The sequence below is a fragment of the Balaenoptera ricei genome, chromosome 17 (genome assembly GCF_028023285.1).
Source record: "Balaenoptera ricei isolate mBalRic1 chromosome 17, mBalRic1.hap2, whole genome shotgun sequence".
In the NCBI taxonomy this organism is placed as follows: Eukaryota; Metazoa; Chordata; class Mammalia; order Artiodactyla; family Balaenopteridae; genus Balaenoptera; species Balaenoptera ricei.
The window spans coordinates 37,003,997-37,020,132 of record NC_082655.1 but is presented as its reverse complement, the minus strand read 5'-3'; the positions used below and the strand labels follow the sequence as shown (position 1 = coordinate 37,020,132).

General features: G+C 44.8%; 1 protein-coding gene across 9 annotated transcripts in view; it reads left to right on the top strand.

Moving 5' to 3' along the window:
• The window catches only part of VPS13B (vacuolar protein sorting 13 homolog B), a 766,991-nt gene that overhangs the window by 736,214 nt on the left and 14,641 nt on the right, over window positions 1–16,136 (top strand). For all 9 annotated transcript variants that reach the window (XM_059902238.1, XM_059902239.1, XM_059902241.1 and 6 more), the window contains exons 55-58: window positions 4,569–4,687; window positions 8,612–9,417; window positions 13,532–13,708; window positions 15,640–15,810. In XM_059902238.1, coding sequence (XP_059758221.1) covers window positions 4,569–4,687; window positions 8,612–9,417; window positions 13,532–13,708; window positions 15,640–15,810 — 1,273 coding nt within the window. The remainder of the gene's footprint in view (window positions 1–4,568; window positions 4,688–8,611; window positions 9,418–13,531; window positions 13,709–15,639; window positions 15,811–16,136) is intronic.

Sequence of the window (16,136 nt, the reverse complement as noted above, 5' to 3'; positions counted from 1 at the left end):
CCCGCAAACCTAGAGGCTTGCAACAATGGTGATTCAGAGGGTTTGGTTGGGTGATTTTTCTGTGTGAGCCTGGGATCACTCATGCAGCTGCATTCAGGTAGAGGGTTGGCTACGGATGAGTTCAGCTGAGAAGTCTGGGCAGCTCTCTTACCACATGGTCTTTCCTCCATAGGGAGGCTAAACCAGGCTTTCTCACATGGTTGGCAAGAGGGCAAACCCCAAAAAGCAAGCTTTATCATGCTTCTTCTTGAAGAAAATGGACACAAAACTGTTGCCCTCATGAAATTATACAGAGACCATGATGGTTAACACCCTGAGAGGGAGAAACATTTTATAGATCTCTGCCTTGGAACTTGTAGCTCTTATCTCATTACTTGTGTACTTGGCTTTTTCACCACCCAAGCTGGGAGCAACTTGAGGGCATGATTACTTCTCAGTGCCTACTGCAGTGAGGAGCTCCTTGTAGGCTCACCTTAAATATCCAATAATTGATTGAATGATTAAATGATCAAACCATTAGACCAAAACAAGAATTTATTTTAATTTCTGGGGAACCTGGCACTAATTCCTCTGGCACTTGGGTTCCCAACTCTCTAATCCCTAGAGCTCACATTGTACAAAATGCTTGGTGTTGCAGGTTATTTCTCTACATGTGAAAGGAGACAAGAGTAGGCTACAAGAATTAAAGTCTGCATTTCTTCCGTTCTAGTGATGAGTAAAAGGGACACCCAGCAATATTTCTCTCCAGGGTCCAGGTTTTTGGCTGGAAGACATACCTTAAAGGTTTAGGTTAATTTGCTTACTTTCGGAGTTCCCTGGGCAGTTAACAGAAACCATCAGCTTGCCTTATCCTTACTATCTTAGGAAGTACATGTATCCTCACTTCAAAACGCCTGCCGATTGGTTTGAGAATGAGCAGAACAATAAGTATTTTCCTCTTCTGATCCCCTCCTTCCCTCCTTTGAGGGGTAGTAGTTCTGGTTTCTAACACTCTCTGCTAAAACCCTGGGGTATGCCCTGAAGTTGTGGACAGTCCTTGAGAGGAAGGAATATACATGGGAGCACAAGACCTTAAAAAGGTTTGTGTCAAATGAATAATCCCATGTCTGTAAGCCTGGAAGAAAGCAGTTGACTTACTTTACATATCATACAAAATAATAGCTTTTATAAATGTGACTGTCTCTCAAAGTATATCTGTTTGTTTTAGGTTCGTGAGCTGAGCCATTTTTTAGGTTGGCTGCATTCCACATTTTATCATAGTCAAGTTCAGTTTTTATCTTGGAACAAAAAGGCAAATTCAGGATACAGAGTCTTTTGAAACAGATATTTTTGCAAAACAGTCCATTTGGGAAATATATCCATAGAGAATACAAACTGACTCCACTCCTGCCCTCAAGAAGTTGAGAATCTAGTGATTGAGTCTATGATATAAACCAGTGACTGTAATACAAGCAATAAGATTTGTGATCAAACAAAGTATGGTTGAAGTGTTTCAGGAATGTAGGAGTAGGTATCAATCTGAGGAAAAGAATGGAAAAATTAGAGAATACCCTCCTGGAATAAGGTGTCCTTACCCTGTATGTGCAAAGATGCATAGGATTTGGAAAGGATTTGCATGGGGGGACAGCGCGTTGTCTGCACAGAGGGTGCTGAGGGGCATTCAGGGACCTAACTAAGCTAGAGAAGTGGCCATAGGATGAAAAAGAAGGCTAGGGCAGGAGTTGGCAGAGCAGGAGATGAAAGTAGGGAGGAGGCAGAGGTGACCTCCAGGTGCCCTGGATGCTGAGGACGCTCAGGATTTCTGAAGGAGGAGCCGTTGTACAAGAGGAAGCCCAGTAACCTTGAAGTCACTTCCAAGGGTGAGAATCACAGACTCCTGTGGTTCTGTGTACACTCTTTCTGGTACCTCTTCATTTGGACAAAATTAGAACACATTCATTACATGCCAGGCAGACACCTAGCTTTGTTCCTTCATCCAGGAATTTTCAGTCTTTCTTCTTTTATTTGTGGTTCTAACAATAATAAAGGACCCAGACTTGGACTGAATTGATATTGCAAATCATCAGCATCAACATCCCCAAACACAAGGAGGTTCTTGCCCTTACCCTCAGGTAATGCTGGCAGTGAACATGATGTTCTCAGAGTCGTTCTTCAAATAGTTCTGATTTCAAATATTTATCCGTTTAAGCAACGTTGGTATTTAATTCTGAAAGGACATCTGTTCTGCTGGCCTGGCACCGGGCTTCTGAGATAGAACTTTTTTGCAGGGGGGGATAGAACTTTTTTTTAAGTCTTAGTCCACCTTCTCATGGAAGAAAAATTAATTTTTACTCCAAGCAAATCAAGTTATCTGACATTCTTGTTACAAGTTATGTGAGGGACCTTGAGGGGACTATAGCATGTCTTGTTGGTGGGTTTTCAAGTATGTTTTTGTGTCCCCAGCGTAAACGGGCATCATTATGGTAGTAAGTCAAAACTCAAGAGCCTGGAAGTTTTTTGCACATTGCATTTCAATTCCTGTGTTTTAGGGGGTTTCTTTCCCACAGAGCTTCATACGCACACATAAAGCTGGCCCATGGCTGGGCTCCAGCCCATAGAGAGTTATTTGTCAATTCCAGAGAAGCAGAGAATGAAGACACTCATGCCCTGTCATACATCTTTTTTTTTCTATGAACCTTACAGCTGGATATTGAAAAATCTGGATTTGATTCTTTTTTTATTCATTTCAAGTCAGCTGAATAGCCTCTACACATGGATATAAAGAAATATAACCAGGAAGTGTTTGTGGTATTGAATCAGAACTTAAGACATTTGAAGCCTCTAAGAGTTTTATAGTGTTTGGCCTTACATTTAGGTCTTTAATCCATTTTGAGTTTATTTTTGTGTATGGTGTTAGGGAATGTTCTAATTTCATTCTTTTGCATGTAGCTGTCCAGTTTTCCTGGCACCACTTATTGAAGAGGCTGTCTTTTCTCCATTGTATATCCTTGCCTCCATTGTCATAGATTAGGTGACCATAGGTGCGTGGGTTTATCTCTGGGCTTTCTATCCTGTTCCATTGATCTATATTTCTGTTTTTGTGCCCGTACCGTACTGACTTGATTACTGTAGATTTGTAGTATAGTCTGAAGTCAGGGAGCCTGATTCCTCCAGCTCCGTTTTTCTTTCTCAAGATTGCTTTGGCTATTCAGGGTCTTTTGTGTTTCCATACAAATTGTAAAATTTTTTGTTCTGGTTCTGTGAAAAAATGCCATTGATAATTTGATATGGATTGCATAAACATAGGCAGAACACTCTTTGACATAAATCGCAGCAAGATCTTTTTTGACCCACCTCCTAGAGTGATGAAAATTAAAACAAAAATAAGCAAATGGGACCTAATGAAACTTAAAAGCTTTTGCACAGCAAAGGAAACCATAAACAAGACAAAAAGACAACCCTCAGAATGGGAGAAAATATTTGCAAACAAAGCAACTGGCAAAGGATTAATCTCCAAAATATACAAACAGCTCGTGCAGCTCAATATCAAAAAAACAAACAACCCAATCAAAAAATGGGCAGAAGACCTAAATAGACTTCTCCAAAGAGGACATACAGATGGCCAAGAAGCACATGAAAAGATGTGCAACATCACTAATTATTAGAGAAATGCAAATCAAAACTACAATGAGGTATCACCTCACACCAGTCAAAATGACCATCATCAAAAAATATACAAACAGTAAATGCTGGAGACGGTGTGGAGAAAAGGGAACCCTCTTGCACTGTTGGTGGGAATGTAGATTGATACAACCACTGTGGTGAACAGTATGGAGGTTCCTTAAGAAACTAAAACTAGAACTACCAAATGACCCAGCAATCCCACTACTGGGCAATACCCAGAGAAAACCATAATTCAAAAAAACACATGCACCCCAGTGTTCATTGCAGCACTATTTACAGTAGCCAGGACATGGAAGCAACCTAAATGTCCATCAACAGGAATGGATAAAGAAGGTGTGGTACATATATACAATGGAATATTACTCGGCCATAAAAAGGAACAAAATTGGGTCATTTGTAGAGACGTGGCTGGATCTAGAGACTGTCATACAGAGTGAAGTAAGTCAGAAAGAGAAAAACAAATATCGTATATTAACGCATATATGTGGAATCTAGAAAAATGGTATAAATGATCTTATTGGCAAAGCAGAAACAGAGACACAGACAGAAAACAAATGTATGGACACCACGGGGGGAAAGAGGGGGTGGGATGAATTGGGAGATGGGGATTGACATATATACACTATTGATACTATGTATAAAATGGATAACTAATGAGAACGTACTATATATAGCACAGGGAACTCTAGTCAATGCTCTGAGGTGACTTAAATGGGAAGGAAATCCAAAAAAGAGGGGATATATGTATACATATAGCTGAGTCACTTTGCCATACAGTAGAAACTAACACAACGTTGTAAAGCAACTATACTCTAATAAAAATTAAAAAAAAAAAGGACATTTGAAGCCATTTCAATAGTGTTTCTTATTGCTTTTCAATCTGATTTTGAGTATTCGTTTTGCAGGTTGTGTTCCTGACTGGCTTTGGCTGTGTGTATGTGGACACTGTCCATCAGTGTGGCACAGTCTTCATCACTGTGGCCCCAGAAGGAAAAGCTGGACCTATTTTAACTAATACCAACAGGTAGGCTTAATTAGTATCCCAGTATCAGCAGGGTATGTTTCCTGTTATAAAGTTGTAAACCTACTATTTGCCATTCTTTGTCATCCAAATATATACATTAAGGCTTTTGGTTAATTATTGTATAATCCATAAAGGGTATGGTTATTAGCATTAAATTACACCCATAATAAGAAGCAATATATCATCTTCCGTGGGTACCCCTTCCAGTTCTTCTGTGGTGAGTTTAACAAGCTGATTTACAAACTAAGACATGCATCTTAGAATTATACATTATCATTAGCATGAAATGCAAATTAATACTTCTCTATCCACACAACCACCTAGTAATTAGTAATTAGACTTAGCTACAGCAAAAATAAAGTCACCTCTAAGAGCCACATTTTCCCCTGTTCAACCTGAGTGTTGCCATCAGGTTTTACAAATATGAACCAGAGTTATTATCCTTAATTTAAAGGAACTCATATAATTCAGTAGGAATAATATGAAGATAGTCCCTCCTTCCAAAAATTAAACAAGGGCAAAAGACACGAACAGAAAATTCAAGGAAGAGGAAACACAAGTAATCAAAGAAATGCAAATTTAAATAGGATATTACTTACTGAATTAACAATGATGTTCCATCGTATAGAGTCCTAGTAAAAGTGTAAATTGTTACTATTTTCTGGCAAGCACTTTAGCAATATGTATCAAGGGCTTTAAAATCCCTCTGGCTTGGAAATTCCACTTTTAACAGTTTTAAGAGCTTGAGAGTTAAAGCAATAATTAGAGAAGTAGGCAAAGGTATGCAGAGAGATTTTATCACATTGCTAATTATAATGGCAAAATATTCAGAGTACAAACCCCATCAGCAGGGGAATAGATGATACATAAATGTACCGTAAATGGTATATCCACAGAAAAAAGACTTATAGGATTTTAGTGGAATAGAAAAATACATATGATGACTCTTAAATAAAGCAAACAGAATATAAAATTGAACATATAAATATCCTAGTTATGTGCACATACAAGTACATATATGCACACACATTCTCACACATACACAAAGAAAACATTCCTAGAAATAACACTGAAAAGAAAAGAATCAAAATTGTTAATGGATGTGCGGTTATAAGTGATTATTTAATAATTTTCTGTATTTTAATTTTCTACAAGAAGAATGTACTTTATAATCAGAAAAATTTTAATTTTTTAAATTTTTATTTAAAATATGAAATAGTAATATCAACTTTTATACATTTGTTTAAGCTCCTTTTTTTTAATTTCCTTGCTTTTCATATATGGTTAAGAACTCATTAATTTGGACCTTGCCAAATTATCATTAATTTGAATTTGTAATATTTCAGACAGGTTGGGTAGACTATTTCCTTTGCCCAGAAGTGTTTGTAAAAAAAATTAATAGTGTAACAAAACCGGAGACTAAATTTTGACTTGCATAGCCCAAAATTTCAAGCCCACACGACAATTTCAGGAACGTTTTATCTAGGGCATTAGGAGGGCATTGTTATGACAGTAGCAACAATCCATGCATTCAGTGGTAGAAATAGGAAAGGAACAAGGATTTGCTTGTATTTCCTTAATTCATTTGTTCAGCAAATATTTTTCAAGTGCTTACTGGATGCCGGTGCTCTTGTAGGGATGAGGATACACCAGTGACCAAAACGCCCAAAATCCCTGCTCCCGAGGAGATCACATTCTCATAGGTGGGGAAAAGGAGGACAGAGAATAAACATAATAAAAAAGGAAATTTTATGGTTCAGTAGAAAGTTGGAGTTCTGCAGGGATAAGAACAGAGCCTGGGAAGGACTAGTAGTACCTGGGCACAGGGACAGAGAGAGTGTAGTTTTGAAAAACTGGTGTAGGTAAGCCTCACCAGGAAGTTGACATTTGAGCAACTTGAAAGCAGCGAGGGGGTTAGTAATGTGTGGTCATCTGGGGTGAGCTTTCCAGACAAAGGGCACAGCCAGTTCAAAGGTCGGAAGCAGTGTGCCTGGCGTATTGGAGGAGCAAGGAACAGGCCAGTGCAGGCCAAGTGTAGAGGGTGAACAGGAAGGCACTAGTGCCTGGGGTCAGGGAGGGAAGGGCTAGAAGGAGGGGACACGTCGTGTAGGGCTTCGTTTTACTTCTGAGTGAAACCAGGAAGTCACTGGAGCTTTTTGAGCAGAGAAGTTACATGATGTGACCTAAATTTTTAGAAGACCATTGGCAGCTTTATTTTTTTAAGTTTATTGAAGTATAGTTGATCTACAGTGTTACAGTGTTACAATGTTAATTTCTTCTGTTCAGCAAAGTGACTCAGTTATACACATATATATTCTTTTTCATAGTCTTTAGCATTATGGTTTGTCACAGAATATTGAATATAGTTCCCTGCGCTTTTGCAGTAGACTATAGAGAAGCACAGGAGGAAGCAGGGAGACTGGTCAGGAGACTATTACAGTTATTCACACTAGAGATGGTGATGGCTTAGGCTACACTGTCAGGGAAAGTGGTAAGAACTGGTCAGATTTGGGACGTATTTTAAGGAAAAGCCAATGGGATTTCCCTGGCGCATTGGATAAGGGTTGAAAATAGAGGCATCAAGGAGGATTTCAAAATTTTTGGTCTGAGCCCCTGGTAGGATGTGGTTGTCATGAACTAAGATGAGAACGACTGTATGTGGGATTGGGGGTGAGATCAAGAGTTTGACTACAGACGTGACCACTTGAGATGTCTTTTGAGACGTGTAAGTCACTACTGTGTGGATGGGCAGCTAGAAGTACAAGATCAGAGTTCACAGGGAGTTCTAGGCCGAATATGTGACTTTGGAAGTCATCAGCATATAGATGCACGTCAAATCATAGGCCTGGATGAAGGTCTCCAAGGGGAGTGAGTGGAGATGGGAAGAGAAGAGGACCAAGGGCTCAACCCTGGGCACCTTAACTTTAAGAGGAGGGTGTCCCATAGGTGCTGAGTGACCAGACGTACAAGAGCTGAGAGCAGACATGCAAAGAAAGTTTTTCCAGAAGGAGGAAGTTATCGACCCCGTCAAATGCCATTGTAGGGTGAATGAGTCACAAACTAAATGCCCGTCATTTGATTTAGCCACATGGAAGTCCCTTGGGGGCCTTGACGAGACTTGCTTTGGTAGACGAGTGGGGACAAAGGCCTGCCTGGAGCAAGGTTAAGAGAAAATGGAAAGTGAGGAATAGCAGACAAGGTGTATATGCTTTGGAGTTTTTATGTAAAGAGGATCAGGAAAATGAGTGATAGCTAGAGGGGGAGATAGAGTTACGAGAGGGATTTTTTTAAGACAAGAGAAATAAGAGCATGTTTATAAGCTGCTAGTAGTGAAGAAAAAACGATACAGAAAAGGGGTGAATTTCTGGAGAGATGACCTTGACGGGAGTGAGAGCCCAGTGGTTTAGCGCACGTCAGAGGGGCTCGCGATGGGCAGCTCAGCTCTAAACGTGGCGGGGGGAGCAGAGTACATGGCCTGACACGCTGGTGGCTGGGCTGTTGTGCTGTGGGCTCGTGATGAGTTTTCTTCTGCTTGCTGTACTTTTCCAGCATAAGGCATCTTGGTTATTTTATTATGACTTTCTGCTTTGTGATGATCATGACAGAGAATTAGTGCACAAAGAACTAGAGGGATCTGAGAATAAAAAATCTGGTGTTGATAAGGGAAACATGATACAGCAACACGACAAGAACTTGTAATAGTCCCTTTGGGAACATTTCCCAATACTGTTGGAGTATGACCGGCTCTGTCCAGACACAATGTACTGAAAGTTGAGTTCTTATTTGTTTCTTACGGGAATCTGATGGGACGTCAGGAGGTGTTTAATAAGGCACTATCATTAAAAACTAAGACATTAAGGAAGAAAGGGAGGGAGGAAAAGAAAAGCAGGGGAGACTCATTGTTCTTTTCCCTTTCTCCCGTAGAACTCTGGAGAAGATTGTGACATTTAAAATGTTCATCACTCAGTTGAGCCTGGCGGTGTTTGATGACCTCACCCACCACAGAGTATCGTCTGAGCTCCTGAGACTTACACTGGACAGCGTTTTTCTCCAAATAGCCCCGGTGGCTGGTCACGTCCCTGGGGAAGAGACGGCCACCGCCCTCTTTCACCTTTACTGTGTGGAGGTCTGCTGTAGGGACCTGCAGTTGGACAACCAGCTATATAACAAGTCCAATTTCCACTTCGCTGTCTTGGTCTGCCAGGGGGAGAAGACAGAGTCTATTCACTGTTCCAAGATGCAGAGTCTCCTTACGTCCAACAAAGATTTGGAAGAATACAAGAAAAACTGTTTCATCAAACTCTGCCTCACCTTAACTGAGGGCAAGAGCTTCTTATTTGATATTAACGAGTTCAGTTTTGAACTGAAACCTGCCCGCTTATATGTGGAAGATACATTTGTCTACTACATCAAAACTTTGTTTGAGACCTACCTTCCTAGCAGCAACCCGGCCGGTCACCCTGCGGCCTTCGCAGGTGGGAAACAGGTGTTGCCCGTGCAGGTCAGGCAGCACGCCAGGGCCCTGGTGCATCCTGTGAAGTTACGGAAGCTGGTGATACAGCCGGTGAATCTCCTCGTCAGCATCCACGCTTCCCTCAAGCTGTACATAGCCTCCGACCACACCCCGCTCTCCTTCTCAGTGTTTGAAAGAGGCCCCATCTTCACCACGGCCAGGCAGCTCGTCCACGCCCTGGCCATGCACTATGCCGCGGGGGCTCTCTTCAGAGCAGGTGAGGACACAGCCAAGGGGCCACGATGAGCCGGAGCCTGAGCAGAAAGGAAAGGCTTTGGGGTGGGCTTACTGACTTCAAGACATAGGGAAGCAGCTTGGTGGGAGGTGAAGAGCACAGCCTTTGCAGTTAGACAGTAATGGATTTGAATCCAGACTCTGCCACTGCCGGCTGTGAGGCCTTGGGCAAGTTATTGAACCTCCCATGTCTCAGTGTCCTCATCCATAAAATGGGTTTTAAGATTTTTGACAGGAAAAAGTGAAAGTATGTAAAGTACCCTGAATTTTGGTTGGCACTTAATGAACACTCAGGCAATAGTAGCTCTTATATTTGCTGTTATATAACAGAATTTTAATCCCATTTAGCAAACGCTTTTCAGCTGCTTGCAGGCACAAGGCTCTATGCTAGGGCACTAGTGTGGCCAGAAAAACCAGCCCAGGCCCTCAGGTCCTGGGCCTAAAAGAAATCCAGTTCTGGGTTTTTAGCTTTCTTCATTACAGTCCATGAATAGCTCCATGTGAGAAATTCAGAGGATTTGTGTGCTCGTCAAGAGGCATAAAGAGCCTTCTACCTACCCAGCGCAGCCCTGCCTGTCTAGACAGATGGCAAAGAGAAGGCTGTAGGCATCTCAGCCTCTCCACAGGCCTGAGCCCGGGGCGGGGGGAGTCCGCAGGGGGTGCTTTGAACATGTGTACAAAATGTTGTATGGGGAGCGCTGTGCACTGAAGGTTGCTTTGGAGACCAAGTTGTCTCCTGATACCCTATGGTGATTGGCTTCGGAACACGCCTTCTTGACCTAAATTCACTCTAAAGTGGTTTCAGTCTGATAATCTGGCTCCTCGCGTTCCCATGCATTCCAGCACCCGACACCAAACAACCAGAGCGGGTCTTGCAGCCCCTTCTGGTAAAGAGCATGGAGGTCTTCCTTTCTGAAAGTAACAAACAAGAGACCTTGGTAATGTTGTACTTGGTGGGTGCATTCCCATATAAGGTAACATTGTAGCAGTGACTGACCCATGTAGTTGCCCTACTGCTAAGATTACATTTTCTCCATAAAGAAATTCATAGAGTTAGAGCGCTACCCAGAACTCTCAACTGAAAAGGGCAAGATCAGGGGAGGGCCCTGCCCGGGAACTGTTGTTTTGATAGCTTGTACAACAATGAAGAAAATATTTCCCTCTTGCTAGGATATTATTTAAAAACAAGCAGCTACGATTTCAAATTTAATGGACGGGTATATTAAAAACCTACTCTTTCAGGCAGTTTTTGTTTTTAACCTGAGAAGCATGCCTGTAGGTTACTGAGCTCTGCTCTGGAGCCTGGGAAGGAATAAGCTTCCCGTCCGTCTGGTCATCACATTAGGCTGAGATGTGGGGAGCACCCATCAGAGTAATGAGCTGGCAGAGAAACTCCAACTGTGACCACCAAGGAACCACGTCCCTGCAGCCTATGTGCTAAAAATGATCTCTCTTTGTTTTGTTTTTCATGAGCTTTCACAAGAACATTCTGTTTGGATTTTTTGTAATCCACCTAAAAGTTCTCTAAGCTGTTGTCCCAATCTCATTATATGCTGAGACAAGAAATTCTGAAACAGAGGGCCAAGTTTTTAGGCCTGCTGGGAATTCTGTCACTAAAGGCCTGCAGACAATCTGAAGATTATCTGGAGGAAAGCAGTGATTTTTGCAAGAGTTGGAAATGGGAAGATGGTAGGAGGTTACCCCTGGGTAGAAGCATCTTAAAGAGCATGTACTGGCATTCTAGTAGAGGAAAGGAAAGGGCTGGCCTGGGAGTGGGCAAGTTGCCTCTGCATCTCACATGGGTCAGTATTCACCCACTGGACTTGATTAGAAGGTTCCTCATTGGGATGACTGAAATACCCTGACCTCATTTCTAGGGAGGTACTTGTAGAGGTTTTAACAGTAAAGTAGTTAGAAATGAGTAACAACTGACCCTATTTGAAGAAAAGAATGTGGGCTCTGTAACTTCCTGGGGTCCCCCTCTACCTCCAAGGCTCAGTTTCATGGGAAGCCAGACAGGCACTTGTTTTCAACAAAAGTCTGGAAACAGATAAGAAAAAGATACATGTGCTTTTGGAGGGAAATAATTAAAGAAGGAATGCCCTCAGGTGCTTTGGTCCTTTTCTGGCCATCTCAGATGCCACTGAGAAGTAGCGCTGGTCCACACGTAGCCTTCCCATCAGCAGTGAACCTAACCCAGGAGAGTCTCCCGCACCGTCCCGTAGCCGGGGTGAGGGCTAGAAGGTGAGGCTGGGTGCTTTCCACACACCCTGTGCCCCGCTGCCCTGGCCTGAATGGGCCCACTGTAGAGTGAGTGGTCTTTGCTTGGCAGTAGCTACGCACCTTTCTTTATCTCTATGTGGAACTTTAGGAGAGAAGGGGAATTAAGATGTTTCTAGTCCAATCTTCTGCCTCCAGGCGAACCTTACAACTATGCCAAGCTAAAGGAAATTTGTTGTTTCTTCACCTCCAGAGAAGGTCCTCCAAGGGAGACTATTCCACAGCCTTCCACGGTACCCTGCCTACTCAGCGCAGCCTGGGCTCCCAGGAAGAGGGAGGGTGGGCTCTGGAACCAGCTAAACCTGGCTTGGAACCCTCGCACGTGTCTAAACGGCGGGGAGACTGTGAACTGAGTCAACCTCTGAGCCGCAGTTTCCTCCTTGTCCTGCCTGCCCTTGAGATGGTGGAGACGGGGTGACACCGTGTCGGAGCAGGCTCTGTCCCCTGCGCCTGGAACAGTCCCTGAACCCAGGGAGAGGCTCAGTCCTTGGCTAATCTGAATTTGCACGGAGGCAGGTACTAGGACTTGAAGAGTTGCTGTGAGAATTGAGGGAGTTGAATGCCTGGCGCCCATAGGCGCTTCCATTTATAATCTGCATCTTCTGGAAGTTATTCCCTCTTTTAACCTAAACCCTAGTGTTGTCTTCTAATGTTCCAGAGAAGAGAGGTGGGCTCAAAATTTAAGAACGTTCCTCTCTACAAGGGCTGGGCCTGGGAGCCCTTCAGGGCTCTGGCTTGGCTCTTGCACCCGCACCTTCCCTACCCTCTGGGACTGATGACTTGACTGGGAGGTCTCTGTCACAGGCCTGGCCTCCAAAACCCTGCTGGGGAGGGGCAGGATCGGCTCCCACACGGGTCCTGTCCCCGCGGCCTCCCCGTTAAAGCGCTCGCCGCCCTGGGCTGGAGAGGCCATGGTGTCCCGGGGGGAGCTGTCTGTTCGGCATCCTCCTCTCCTGAGCCCCCGGCCCTTGCCCGCACCTCCCGTCCTCCGGGCGAGAGCCCCGAGCCCCCCACCCGGGGAGGAAGGCGAAGGGGAGCCGCTCCAGCCTCCACACCACAGCCCCGTTCCCACGGGGCCGAGCGCTCGGCAGTCGGGCCGCCGCTGAGCGGGCCGGCTCCTGGCGAGCCCCAGCTCAAGTAGGAAACCAGATCCAAAGCTCCCCTCCTGGGACATTCGCGGGGAACACGCCCCTCTCACTAACCTAATCAGCATGTCCCTGTCACTAGAGTTTACACAACTGAAGCTGGGCTTGAAGGGGAAACATTTCTCTGGCTCCAGCTCCACTCCAAAGGGAAGCGCTCAGCTTGGTAGGATTGGGAAAGATTAAAAATAACTGCTCCATCCTTGTCAGAACTGTGCATCCCCTTTGCAACACCGCATTTAGCATCTGGCCTCCTCCCCTGACCAGGCGTCTCCTCCTCATCCTGGTGCCTCCGCTGCCCAAGGAGGTTTTAAGGGTAACTTCCCGGCCTGCGAACACCTGCAGCCCCAGGGACTGCCTTTCCTGGGGGCGGGAGCATCGTCCCCTGCACACGGGTCCCTTTTAGCAGGAATACGGGAGGCTCGGGCAGGGAAGTCATATTAAAGCTATTTGTGAGGCCGCCAAAAGGATCACTTTGATTTATAAAGTATGAAAGTTTGCCATTTATGAATTCATAGTGAATGAGTTATTTCCCATATTTTGCTCCAAAGGAGCTTATTACATTCTCCATTCTAGTGTGAAAAATGAATTGCAGGGAAAATGGGTCACTTGTCCCATATGTTGAAAGTGCTGTGTTTAAGATTTCAGTAACCCCTTCCCTTTGGTCCCTCACAGGCTGGGTGGTTGGATCCCTGGAAATCCTTGGCAGCCCGGCAAGTTTGGTGCGAAGCATCGGGAATGGGATTGCCGATTTCTTCAGGCTTCCGTACGAGGGCCTGACCCGAGGCCCGGGAGCCTTTGTGAGCGGAGTTTCCAGAGGGACGACATCATTTGTGAAGCACATTTCCAAAGGTAGCTATTCGGGTTCCTTGTAATGAGGCCTTATTTTCATTCCTTCCCTCTCTTATTTTTTATTTTTAAAGAACGTGTTAAAAGTTTTCAGTGAATTAAGTTTGCCTCTAACTTTGTTTGGCTTGTTAGCTGGCAGTGAAGTGTTGGATTTGTAACAAAGCTCATATATAATGTCTTATATTTTAAACAGATCACTGCTTGCCTGTAGTGTGTGAAAATGTTTCAGAAACTTCAGAATTTGAAACCTCCCAATGGGAAAACAAGGATTGGCTCAACTGTTATTCCATGTGATAAATACAGAAATATTAAAGGTGTTCAAGACTTCTGCTAAACATCAGAAATCCTACACTGTGTTGCCTCATCATATTTTTTTAAATGTAGATACAGTTGTCATAACTTTTGTAAGGCTATGGATACATTTTGACGTGGAAGCCGATTGGGAGGTGAAAGAGCCAGCTTTTCCCTAGCACGCCACGTAAACAGTGCCACCTTGTGGCCCAGACGGGTCATCAGGCGCAGAAGCCAAACTGCCGCCCACAAGGAGAGCGTGCTTTCCTTTCATCCGTGTGTTTGTTTGCCCATATTTTGGTCAGGTTGGCAGTGACTCGGGAACTAACAAGGGCCATCTGAGTCCCCGTTTCTTCTCAGCAGGAGGCAGGGGAAACAGGGCAAAGGCCTCCTCCCCCATAAAACGCTTTTTACTGTCAACAGTACTGCAACTCTGTTATGAGTGGGCAGGTTACAGAAGTCTCTAGAAGGCCTCAAACAAGACTTGAGCTCGAAATATGAGAACCCATGATCCATAGAGGGGGACTGGCAAGAGAACAGCAAGAGCAATAAACCAAATTCCATGGACAATCACAGGACCACTCCCCCGGGGCCCCGGTCATCCGGGAGGCCTGTGAGCCAAGCTGCAGGAACTCACAGATGAGTCACTGGTGGATTTCTCACTCTTGACACTTGAATCTTTGTGGTTCTGTTGTTTTTATTTTAAAATAAGACAACCAACACTTGCTAAATTGCACTCCAGCAGTAATTTTAGCCTAGTGACTCACTGAATGTTTTTTACACTTGTTCTCTCCTTCTCTTAGGAAAATCTGTTTGGTTTGTCTGTGTGTGTGTACGTGGATTTTTTCTTTTCAGATGACTGGTTAAGATGCAGCTGCAAAAACAACATCTTCCATTTCTTCTGAAAACTAGACATCCAATAACAGATGAACTAATTCATTAGCTTCAGGATATGTCCGTTGATGTCTTTCAGTTTTGCTCACTGGGGTCTATGCAGACTTGCTAGAGGGGATTATGACTGTCTTGAGCAAGATGCAGAAATAGCCTTTCTTGGGAAAACCAGACAGAATCGTGGCTTTCACATGCTTTACTCCCTTTGTTGTCCTCACTGTTTTTCAGCTAACACCCTGAATATCAAAATCACACATATTCTCTGTGGCATAATAATTATTTCCTGACTGTCAAATGATAAAAGTAGAAACATTCCTTTACGATCTGTTTAAAATTCAGCAACATAACCTTACCCTTTCAAATCAGAGCAGGCAAATTGCAACCTTCAAAACTGGGCCTCAGTGAGGACTTCAAAACTGACTATTTTAGCCAAGCCCTAACAGTCAAATGAAAGTGCATGATAGCCTCCTATGAGGCCGTGGGCATTTTTCTGGTAACGGAGGTTCTAATTCTACCCGCTGTCAGGAGTGCCATCACCCTTGTCAGCAAGTGTTCATCTTCACCTCATTGTCTTAAGGCTGCTTCTTCAAACTGATCGAGGGGAAGCCACCCTCACTCTCCATGGGCGAGTCCAGAAGGCGGATGTGCTTCCACCTCCCTCTCCCCTCCCCCACAGCGCTCCAGGGACCACTCCCCTAGGGGCCACCGTCTATGTGACCAGGAGACCAACCCACGTGCTCTTGTGCCCTCAGGTACCCTCACCTCCATCACCAACCTGGCCACGAGCCTGGCCCGGAACATGGACCGGCTCTCGCTGGATGAGGAGCATTACAACCGGCAGGAGGAGTGGCGGCGGCAGCTCCCGGAGAGCCTAGGCGAGGGGCTCCGGCAGGGCCTGTCCCGGCTGGGCATCAGCCTGCTCGGTAAGGGGCCGCCAGGGACCGGGGCCCAGGACTTCCCAAGGGCTGGTTGTGGGCTGTCCCTCTTTCTGCAGAGATGCTGAGGCTCAGAGAGGCCAAGGCACGCATTCTGGTTCCTACCCTGGCCAGCGGGGCTCTGGAACCGGCACCCTCTCCAGAGCCCTTGTGCGGCTGCGCACGGCCATCCTGGGACCTGGGCGCTCCCCGCCGGTCGCGTTCCCGCCTTCCCTCGCCTCTGGTGGGAGATGCCTCTCTGCGTCCTCGTGGCTTCCGTAAGACATCATTCACTCCGTAGGGCCCCGCGCGCGGGGTGTCAACACAAGGACGGC